The 12,174-nt window shown below is 40.2% G+C and overlaps 1 protein-coding gene across 1 annotated transcript; it reads left to right on the top strand.

Moving 5' to 3' along the window:
• Positions 1-569: 569 nt before the first annotated feature.
• On the top strand, positions 570-10,644 carry znf622 (zinc finger protein 622). The gene is made up of 7 exons (XM_049598315.1): positions 570-707; positions 2,646-3,219; positions 4,242-4,520; positions 4,754-4,916; positions 5,029-5,144; positions 5,651-5,794; positions 9,854-10,644. The coding sequence occupies exons 2-7, from the start codon at positions 2,652-2,654 to the stop codon at positions 9,985-9,987; spliced, it is 1,404 nt and encodes a 467-aa protein (XP_049454272.1). The 5' UTR covers positions 570-707; positions 2,646-2,651; the 3' UTR covers positions 9,988-10,644.
• The last annotated feature ends 1,530 nt before the right edge of the window (positions 10,645-12,174 follow it).

Here is a 12,174-nt window from a genome sequence, read left to right as displayed (position 1 = left end):
CACAACTATAATATAACAGGAGATAACATAAACATAAACAAGCTAAATGGGTCCCTTTAGCCCAGTTCGGACAACACAAAAGCCGTGGAGAAGTAAAGAGTAGATGCATTAGATGAGTTTACAACAACAGAATGTAACTTCTACATAAAGTTTTAACCCTTGAAATACAAATACAAAACTTTAAAAGAGAGAAACGAGTGCTTGTTTTGGGATCAATCCTATAAACACTGGGATCGACCTTCAAAGTAAAAATGTAGTTTCGTGAGAATCGATATTTTGGTATCGATCTGCCCGCCCCTATTAACCATTTAACGGGAAGTAAAACTGACTGAAGGGGGGCTTTAAGGAGACAGGTGCGAAAAGTGTGAGTCTAATTATATTCAGGTAGACAGTATGAGAACATTAATTTGTTTTTTGAACATCAAAGCATGTTAAAATGTTCTGGTAAGAACCCAAAACACAAGAATGAACATTAAAATCATCATAAAATGGTACCTTTAAGTAACCATACTCCGAACCACTAGGGGCGGTAGTGCGCCTAAAACGACTAAAAACAAAGGAGAAGAAGAAAAAGAAGTTCAAAGTTCACATTAAAGTTACCCTCGTGTGGTGCTGTTACGCTAAAAGAGTAAGAGTAAAATCGGAGCTCACGCATCAGACAGCCGCTTGTAACACCCTTTTTTCGGAGGAGAGGGTTCACTGAATAAGTAAGTAAACGTTGGACGGTTGTCGCCTGTTTAACTCTCTTTTGTCGTTGTTATTAGCGCCATGAATGTCCGAGCTTTGAGCTGTTATCGGAGATGTTTACACTAAAATGCTAGCAGCTAGCTGATGTTAGCATCGTTAGTTTCAGACTGACGCAGCACCACCGTTTAACAGTTTACGTTGAATTAATTTCACTTTAACTAAACTGTGCTTGGAGATGTTAGGTATCACTTTTAACCTGCTTTATTAGCAACTGACTTAACCCGATAGTTAGCTAGGTAGGCTAACTTCAGCTAACAGACTAACCAGACATGAGTTTATACTAATTTTGATAAATTCAATCAGTCACCAGATTCAGCTTACGAATAATATGTCCCTTGGATAATAATATAATATAATAATATTTCCATCCTTCTCGAAGCTTCAAATATTTCCCCATGAGCCTCCCTGAGTGACTGGCAGAAAATGCAAAGTTGAAAGTTGCATGATGCATGATATTGAATGTTTTGCCGATATCTGATATACCGATATGTAACAACTCATTTGACCAATAACTAGGGGTGGGCGATATGGCCCTAAAATAATATCACGATATATCAGGGAATTTTTGCAATAACAATATTCTTGACGATATGACAAATTAGTAAAAAAAAAACAAAAAAAAAAAACAGTTATTAATTTAAGTCCATAGAATCGCAACACAGTGATATAGTTTTACAGTTCGCTTCAAATATTAAGCAAAAATGAAATAAAAATGATCTCTCATATCTTAGTTTGTGAACAACAACAGTAACTCAGAGTGAGATTCAGATTCTGTATACAATATTAATAGTTCAACAAAATAAAATCTACCACAAATTGCACATTTAAACAGCTCCCAAACACAAAAATGTACCCTGGGATCTATATATATCTATATATATATATATATATATATATATATATATATATATAGATAGATATATATAGATATATAAATCAACAGGTGATTTCCTTCTTTTAGCAGAATCCTAATTGAGTTGGGTTTTTTCCACCTGGACCTTTATGCTCTGCCATTTCTCCTCTAATCATCACGCTGTAACCTGTGACAGGCTGTTATGATACCACAACTATCACACATCCACATATATGTAGCAAGCATCACGTAGGTTTACATTACCAAAGGTTTATGATAAAACTACACTGACTCTCGCCTGCGCACAGTGAGAGAGGAGAGAGAGAGGTGCTGTGCTGCTGACAGCGCAGCCGCTGAATGAGTTCCCTCTGAGTCTGAGAAGAGTCTAAGAAGTCCGGGGCTGTTCATACTACATTCAGGATGCCACAGTTTATTCCACGCTACTTAAGCTGCTCTGCTTTTTGGAACCACCACGGAGTCTGTAATAATTTCGCTTTCAGCCATGCTTGTTGTTGCTAACAACAACAAGCATGGCTGATGCCGCCAATGTCAACAAGTCTAAATATCATGATTATCACAATATGAATTTTTCACGACATTAAAAATTATACCAGTATTAACGTGAGCGAGATGATATGGCACACCCCTGGTGCATATTACTCTTGACTTGTCAACTGAGCCGTCTTAGAGTTTTTAAGGTGAACGAAGCCATTTTAAAGCTCAGTGGTGTCCTTGTTTTCCATCACTGTAGCAGCAAGAAGCAGGAAGCTGCTGCGGTGGCTTGACTACAAGTAAGGTTGGATCAAAGGGACAAAATAGTGGTTTAAAAGTGTTTTGTTTAGACCTTAGTCACATTGTGAATAATGCCTCATCGCTGACAGCGCTTTTGTTTGTTATACCTGTTCAGAACTTTGGTCAACTGTGGTTGTTTTTAAATGTGCTCTACAAATAAAGTTTGACTTGACTAGTTAGATTGTAAAGGCCTCTGAGTCAAATTTGTAATTATACAAAATTTATTATTTTGACATTCCCGTCTTACCTTCAGGTTGTGATGGCCTCCTACACCTGCATCAGCTGCCGAGTGGCTTTTGCAGATGGCGAGGTGCAGCGAGCACACTACAAAACCGACTGGCACCGCTACAACCTGAAGCGCAAGGTGGCCGACATGCCACCAGTCACCGCTGAAAATTTCCAAGAACGAGTCCTTGCCCAGCGGGCAGCCGCCGAACAGCAGCTGAACGACACGACGGCCGGCGAGGGCTGTGCCATCTGCAACAAGAAGTTCTCCACCGTCAACGCCTACCAGAACCACCTGCAGTCCCACAAACACCAGCAGGCCGAGAAGCAGGCTCTGCTCGCTGCACAGAGGAAAGTGGAAAAGATGAACGAGAAGAACCTGGAGAAAGGTCTTGGCGATGAGAAGGTGGATCACGACGCCAGGAACGAGGCCCTGCAGCAGGCCCTGAAAGAGCAGCAGAGGCCGAGCCCGGCCAAGCAAGGGACATCACAAGAAGCGAAAAGGCAGACGGTGGAGAAAATGGAGAAACCTCCCAGGATGATGTGGTTGGAGGAACAAGCTAAGAGGCGAGAGAAAGAAGACGGAGCCACAGCTGTGGAAGGTAAGGAGGAGAAATAAAACCCATCATAGACATCATTGAATTTACTTTTCAAAGCAGAGTCTGCCTGTTTTTTAAATCACAGTGTCTACAGTTTTTAGATGCAGCATGTAAGTCAAAGAACTAGTAGGGCCGGATGATATGAATGACATCGCATTAAAGAATATTTCACTGCTGGAAAGATGGTCTTTTTATAAAAGCAGGCACAAGTACTACTTGAAATTGGTGCAATATGACCAGAGAAGACAGAGAGAAAGGACTCCGGCATTTGCTTTTTATCAAGAGGTAGAAAACCTACAACTACCAGAATGCACTGTGCTGCACAACACCAATAAATGCTCCCACTGGTGGGTGGAAAAAATGAGTTTCGAAATGTTTACACATGAAACAATATGGCAGCTAGCTGGTAACAAAAAACCCCTCGAATTACAGGTAAACAGTAAGCTAAAATATGTGTTAGATAATATTCATTAGAGAAATAGGCAACACGTTAAGAGTTTTGTTTATATTTGATCAGTGCTACTTAGTTTTACTGGTTGATCTCAGTTTTTCCAGCCTTCGATTTTACAATACAGGAATCAGTGTGGCGCCCACTTACTGTTCACACATTCTCGTATTCTCTCCAAACAGTGCACTAAAAGGCAAATCAACCAACTACCAACAACGCAGCACACTGTGCATCTCGTTGCCACAGTTCAAGTAGTTTGGTTTGGAATTGTTAATTTGTGTATAGATAATTTTGTAAAAATCTGATAGTAAAAGATGATATATGATTTGAATTATTGCCCAGCTGTAATCTTAGTTTTTTTTCCTGCAATTCTCTCTGTGTTATATGTTATTTCTCTGAGTAATAGCAACGACCTTTCAGTGTAACAAGACTATCAGTTACTGCGTTTTTTTAAAGTATTCACACTAAGAGACTAATTGCAGTAAATGAACTCCCATCAGTTGTAGATGTTGAAGATCTTTATTAGTTTTTTGTGTTAAAAAAAAAATGACACCATGTTCCAATAACAATCTTCCAGAAGAGTGGGAGGACATTGACGAGGATGAAGATGATGACGATGAGATGGAGGATGAAGAGGAAGAGGAGACAATGGATCAAGAGGAAGGGGACTCGGTGGGTGCGTCTGACCCCCAGCCCGCCGCTCTGCCCGGCTCCATCCCTGTCACCAACTGCCTGTTCTGCTCCCATCACTCCAAGTCGCTCATGAAGAACGTTGCCCACATGACCAAAGCCCACAGTTTCTTCATCCCCGATGTGGAGTTCCTCGTCGACCTGAAGGGCCTCATCCGCTACCTCGGTGAGTTTGTGGCCTAAATGTGAGGAAACTCCATGCAAAGTCTGGATGAGTGCTGTTACGTCACTTAAATCCGACCAGTTCTACCTTTGGTACCCGACCCTAGTCCTGATATTAAAAAGATTTTTTGTTGATCCTGAGTGTGTATAAAGATACTTGTCATTACTCCTGTTAGATGAATGAATACTGTTTTATTTTCCACCCAAAGCTTACATAGTTGTTTTCTTGTGTTACAGGAGAGAAGGTTGGTGCTGGAAATGTGTGTTTATGGTGTAATGAGAAGGGCCGTTCGTTCTACTCGACAGAAGCAGTACAGAGTCACATGACAGACAAAAGCCACTGTAAACTCTTCACAGACGGCGACACTGCCCTGGAGTTTGCAGACTTCTACGACTTCAGGTAATAAAGTGACGTGTAGCTGATTACTCTGTTTATGCCTATAATATGTGATCTATTAAACCTCATTTAGTTATAATATGTCCTTCTGATCCATGCTTTATTTTGTCAACAGGAGCAGCTACCCAGACAGAAAGGAGGGAGAGGATGCTGAAATGGAAGAAGAAGAGCTGCCGGATGACAAGAACCTGGAGTACGATGACGAAACGCTGGAGCTGACTCTTCCTTCAGGTGACTGGAAATGAGTTTTTATAATTGGCAAACGATATGGATCGATGTTTTTACTTTGCATCAATGATATTAGATCATTGATCATTAAATCGATATATCAATCCAGATCGATGAATCGTTACACCCCGAACACACAGTACAGTAGCCTAATTCACTAATACGTTAATTTAAAAAGTGTTTGAAACAGCTATATTATATATATATTTTTTATTTTTATATTCATATGATAAATATACTCTGAGATAGACTACGGTTATAATAATCATCTGCTTGAAGTCATCCATTTGATTCGGATGGATGTAATCGCTACAAAAGGTTTCCACTGACTCTTTAGATTATATCGCTGGGCTGGGTTGGGACATGAGCACCACATCTGAGCAGGTGCTGAAATGAAAGGAGGTCACTGCTGACTCGTTCACGTGGTCTAAATATAGTGTGGCTTCATTGTTAACGGTCAGTTTGTTCATACTGTAACAAATGCACGTCCTCGCTGTGTGTCTCTTCAGGTGCTAAGATCGGCCACCGCTCGCTCATGAGATACTACAAACAGCGGTTCGGAGCTCAGAGGGCGGTGGTACTGAGCCACAATAAGAACGCTGTTGGCAGAGTCCTCCGGCAGTACAAAGCTCTGGGCTGGGGAGGAGATGGAGGTAAGATTCAACCAGGACCACAAAGTAATGATAGCAGTTTCTCTGGTGTCACCTGGTTAATATTTAACAGTTTAAAGAGAGAAACAGGTGAGAGTAACTTTGTGCAAGTAGTTTGGTATTTTACTCACTCGTTTAGAAGTTTCCACTTTACATGCATGTTACAAATACAAGCGGAAATATTATATATAAACCAAGATGTAGTTTCATGCTCAAATTGACCCTTTCAAAACAAAAGAAAAACATAACAGCGCAAACATTCATTCTTTAAGGCTTCTGTCTTCCAAGTCATCACATTGTGAGCTTGTGGTAACGTATTGTGCTTCATTACATGTGGTGCAAAACCACACAAAAACATGTGATGGTGCCAAAACAGTAAATAATGAATCTGTCAAAATGCCTTTGCACTCGGCTCATAGAAGTGTGCATATCTCAAAAATTAAATCATGCACATAGTTTAATTAACTTTAAAGAGTATTAAGAAATGTTTTGTTTGTGTGTCTTCATTTAAAAACCTTTTTGGATTCATGTTTTGTGTTTTTATTTTGTAAAATCTGGTGGGAAAAAAAAACCATTTGTGTAATTTTTTTAATGACACAATACCAATTATTATGGATTATTAAGGAGGGCTGCCCCCTAATAGTTGACCAAATGTAAGTCAACCAGAAAGGTCATTAGTCGGCAAGATTTCATTGGTTACTTAGTTTCAAAATAAACAAACAAAAGTGAAACTTTATTAGAAGCTGCTCCTTGTCAAAATAAATCAAATCCTATATAACTGGACCATGTGGGAATTTAATTTGAAAGGACAGACACAGGAAGTGACCACTCTCAGCAGTCAGACAGGAGTCAGGTTAATTTCCAGGGCTGGTATCTGCGGTTACTCCACAGGCTAGTTAATAACATGTCGGGCAGGAAATCCAAAGTGTGTGATCATTTTGAGAAGGTGAAGGACAAACCCAAGGTGATATGTAAACTCATCTTCATTGGTCGACTACAAACATGACGTATCATCTGAAACATGGAAGTAGCTACATGCCCATTAGCCACTTAGCACAATCATTACTGCTTTGCTGACAGCATCATTAACAGGCGGCTCGCTCAGTGTGTGACGTGCACTTGTAGATAAAATATAGGCCTATATTAATGAAGCTTCATTAGTACGGTTTTGTATTTCTCTGTAATGTAGCACCGTGTTAACAATGTTACTGATACTATTCTTTCTCACACCTTCAACTCAAACCATTGTGTTGCCCCGCCCAAAATATATAGTTTAACAGTTAAATTAATATCGTAAACATGCGGCGACTAGTCGACTAATGGCCCAAAATAACTACTGTTGGTCGACTAGGAAAATTCTTAATTGGGGGCAGCCCTATTGACTGACATTACCTTTTAGTTTAGGTTGGATAGATTTTAGGGATATGATGCATTTGAATATACAACACAAAAAGCAAAAATGCCCACAGGCCTGTCTTTAATTCTGTGGAGATGATCAAACTCGCTTCTCCATCCTCACTTAAATTCAGATGTTTTCTCTTTGTGTTCTTTCGGAGGTGTCAGTGGAGTACAGGGTACCACAGGAAAAGTATTACTTCACTGTGTTCTTTCATTAGACAATGAAACAGAAGAATGAATATTGTGTTTCCCCACAAACAAATACGAGGCAGCTGTTGTGTAGAATGTACTTACCTGGGTTTCTTTGGCACAAAAAGGCTTAGAAAACTGCCACAACATTGTGTTTAGCTGCTGTTAATCTCTACAAAAGACACAACTGCAGAAATCTCTATATGTGGAACTTACGTGAAGCTGAGTCTTCCCAGTTCATCTAATTCCGACCCTGCAGTATTGCCTTACGGTATCCTAGTTTTGATTTATTGTGTTTACTTAAAAGAGTTTGGGGAATCTCTTATCACTTCTTGGGAAGCCTGAGTCTCGTAGTCATTGCCAGCTTTTTGCCCAGGGAGCTCAATTTTTCAGTTATGTTATTTTCTTTGCTGTGTTTTGAGGATGTGAGTGTGATCGTTTATTCAGTCCTGTACTGTGGAGATGGCATGTTTTTGGCAGTTTGAGTTTATTGATAATGCTATTTCCTTTTGTTTATCCATTCCACCGGCTTCCTCCTTCACCCTTGTATTTATTTCCTGTGTGGCCTTATACATAGAGTAAGGCCAGGGTCACCGGGTACCTACCCGTGCTTCACATCTGATGAGTTCACACAGTTCTCACAGGTTTTATATATGTCACATTTCTGCAGTGGCTTGCAGTTGAAAGTAGAGCTCTGTTCAGGCACAATGTAACGTTACAGTCATAAAACCAGCGATTATAATGTTTGTTTTTCTTACCTAGTCGTCCTAACTTTATTTATACAGCAGTTTAAGCACAACATGGTTTATACAAAGTGCATAAATTGGAGTACAGAGAGAAAATGGAAAGGAGAGGACAAAAGAAGAAAATGAAATTTAAAAAAAACAAAAAATAAATATAAGTTGTATATTTATGATTTTTGCACATTCTGCATGTCACAATGCCAGAAATTAAGTAGATGATCTTAAAATACCAGTGAAACACCACAATTCTTGATACCCAGTTTGATACCAACATAATAAACACTAAAACAAACAATAAATCTTATGTACTTAAACATTTACTCCTTAATTAAAACATTTGAATTAAATTTAAGTTGCATTATTCCCTGATGATCCCCCTTGAAGGCAGCGTACTAGTGTATGTGGGTTCATGTGCTTTTGTAAGCAAGGAAACGCATCAGTATATATCTGACAGCATATTGACACATTCCTTCTCCATTGTTATTGGAGTCAAGCACCAAGCCCAATTTGGACCAAAGAAGGGCGACAAAACGAGTTGAAACAGACAGCTGCTTGCAATGCACCATTCTGCAACAACTGATTCACACCAATGCAACAGGAGAGATGGTGTATCATCTCTTTGCAACAACCCTCTGTACCTCCGTTCTGATTTGCAGCTTTTCAGACTTATTTTGTGGCTGAATATAATTTGTAGCTTCTTAAAATATAGAGGATAGTGATAGAGAGATTGGAACAGAGGGCTTGGCGGGGACGGAGCAAGCAAACGCGACGTCTGTGGTCATTTGTCTTGACCAGTGGACTTCACTACAAGCCGATTGGCTGTAGAAACAGGTGACGAGTTTTATGTTCCAAAAAACAGCTGACAGTGATTTGACCAGCTGAGTTGCAGGTGACACCATCAGCCGGCTTGAGTCAAGCTCAGACCGGCCAGTTCACACCGCTGCAACTTTTCTCTGCAGCGTTCTAAAACGGTTTCGTCTCGTCGCAAATCTTTGGTCTGAACTGGGCTTAAGGTGTGACGGTTGGTGTGTTATCTGTCTGCCTCTCCTCATGGACAGCTGGGTAAAGGGTGATGGTAACAAACGCAGCATTCAACTGGCAAACAGAAAAAAATGCCAAATGTTAAAAAAAAAAAACAGACAGTGGTTGAGGCAGAGCTGTTGCTGCAGCTGCACTTGTTGCCGTCTGACACATGTTGTTGCTCTTCTCCGCCGGTACGTGTTCTTGTTCTCACGTTGGCTTTTAACGGCTGACTAGAACACTTGTAGGCGTGTATACTGCCCCGTCAGGTCCGGAAGAATTGCCTCCCTGGTACCTACTGTACTGGAGAAAATAGAGCACTTTCATGTTTTCAGAATTTTGGCATTGACTCGGCACCAAAGCATCGGCTGTAGTAACATCCCTAATGACCATAAAGATAACAAACTCCTACACAGAGAGCGTAAACAGCGTATGGCAGAGAAGCAATGCATAAAATTGTGAAGGCTCTTCTATAAAGTTGATGCTCTTTTGTTTCTGTCTCTAATCACAACATCTTGCTTTTTTTACCTTCCCTTTAATAAATGTGTGTTATCCTTCCTGCTGCTGTGTCCATTTCACCGTGAGTGGTGTAGAAAGGGCTCCATCTTCTATTTGCTTTTCATTATTCCCATAATAAGTGTAAGAAAACTGCCCCTAAACATTATAATGACACACTGTATGGACATGCCCCTCCCCTCTGTCTCTCTCTTAGGCAACGGCTCCTTATATCAGAAACAGAAAGACATGCAGTATGTACAGATGATGAAGTCAAGATGGATGCTGAAGATGGGCATGAGCCACAACGCCACCAAGCAGAAGCACTTCAGAGCCCAAGTGATGTTCTAAGCCGGGACTGGAGGCATGCCGACAGACATGGTGCGATATGTGACGCGGACTGGTGGACTTTAACATTTAAAATCTTTGCTATTTTCCCACCAACAGGACTTGGACTATTGAAGCAGGTACAGCTGCAAATGAGTGGCGGCTCCTTGCACAGTGGCAGAAAGAAAAATCAAACATGTTGATATACAGTAGTGCTGTATTTTCCTTGAAGGAAATGCAGCCATGTTGATTTGTGGTTTGTAAACTGCTGCAAAAACCTTGATGGAGAGAACATTTGCACCACCTTCTTGGAATTCTCACATGATGAGCAGTTTGATTACATTTTCCAAATTTTAGCCATCCTTGTGATGCAGCATCTCTGTGTGGAAACTGCAGGTCACCTGTGACTCTGCTTGAAAACCGCTTTGGGATATGAATCCAGGTGGAGGCTGTGTCCTCCCAACAACCACTAGGTGGAGATTAAAGGCATGATCACATTTCTAAATTAATTTAAAACTGTATGGATTGGGTAAAAGCTGCAGTTGATCACTATCAAGGAGGTGATTTTACCATTTTGGACTCTTCAGTCACATAACATTTTTAACTTATTAGTTAACATCTGTATAATTCAGTGTGCCTGTAACACATCCAACCGAATAAATGTTTCATATTTATTGGCTACGTGACAGTCTTCCTTAACTAATGACTGATTCAGAATCTGTGTCCCTTACATATTTTGCTCGGTTGTTAAAACATTGGCAGGAATCAATACAGAACACTCGTTAACATGACTAAAGGGCCGCCCACACCGAGAATGATTAACGGTAACGATGTGAGGATCCACAATGATGAACAATAATGTTTTATTAACAGTGAAACAAGCCCTCGTTGCGTGCCCTAGCTGTGTTGGCAGGACAGGAAAATGGATGCTGTTAGTGTGTCTGTCGTTCATCAAATCGCTCTGAGTGATCCAAACGATGTCCTTTGCCACTGATGTAAAGTTGTGTGGCCGTCCACTTTAATTAGAATGAACTTTTCTATTAAAAAAAGTGCTTTTTAATACGCTAAACAAACATTTAAACAACACTGTTGTCTTTACTGTCATTTTTCACAGGTTTAAATTGAAGATCTAAGACTTTTGTATGCACTCAGTAGATTTCTCTCAAATTTTGTTAAAGCCCATGTTTGTAAGCACTTCTCCTTTTCCAGGGTAATCCATCCACCTGACAGATGTGGCATAATAAGATGCTGATTTAAGAGCATCATTACTGAACAGGTGTGCCTTGGGATGGTCACAATAAAAGGCCAATCTAAGGGTGCTTTCAGACCTAGAGTTGTTGCTTTGGTCTGAATCAGAGTACACTTGCAAGATAAATATGACACTTTCTAATGTCACAATGGAGGGACAACTATGCAGGTTGATTTTAGCGCTGGTCATCATGGACTATATTGCTGTCATTGTTCATTTTAGTCAAACCATACAGTTTGAAAACGAGGCGCGGCTCCAGCTAGAAAACAATGTTTTAATGCATTGGATGTGCTGAATGTGCATATTAAGGCAGTACAGGAGGAGGTGCACATTAATAATCCTCCAGGACTGTAACACGCTCATGCAGGGTCCCCACGCATCCTGGAAAACTGGAAAGTAATTGACCAATTTTCAAGTCATGGAAAACGTATGGAAAATGAGAAAAAAGTAAAATGTCCTGGAAAAGCTTGAGTTGTCCTGGAAAATTATTTCTCCTCCCTCTGCTTCTCTCTACCTTGTGAGTGAATGCAAACTGGTTAAAAAATTTGTGCATCCATGTCTGTTCTCAGCTGTCAAAATTGACCTGCAGCGCTTCTCTGCTTCTAGCCGGCACAGCACCCCACGTGACGGTACCAGCCAATCAAATTTGCATGTTCCCTCAGCATTCCCTAGGCTATTCTTGCAGTAATTTTGATTTTTACTGTGTTTGAGAATGCAGGTGTCAGATGTATAAAGTAAACTACAGTAAACAGAGATGAAACAAAGGAAGCTGTTTTTGGTGATTTATTGAAAATATAAAAAATATTTTGTAGAGAAAGTACAGGAGAGAAAGTAGGAGAAAAGGGAAAACTGAGGTGAGAGTTGCCCAAACCAATATTGTAACTTCAGTTACTTATGCGACACTGTAATCTGTGGGTGTGATTTTGCTATTCTATGATAAATTTGTCATAATTTCTAAGAAT

The sequence above is a fragment of the Epinephelus fuscoguttatus genome, linkage group LG15, assembly GCF_011397635.1.
Source record: "Epinephelus fuscoguttatus linkage group LG15, E.fuscoguttatus.final_Chr_v1".
Taxonomy (NCBI): domain Eukaryota; kingdom Metazoa; phylum Chordata; class Actinopteri; order Perciformes; family Serranidae; genus Epinephelus; species Epinephelus fuscoguttatus.
This window is presented reverse-complemented; position numbering and strand designations above follow the sequence as displayed.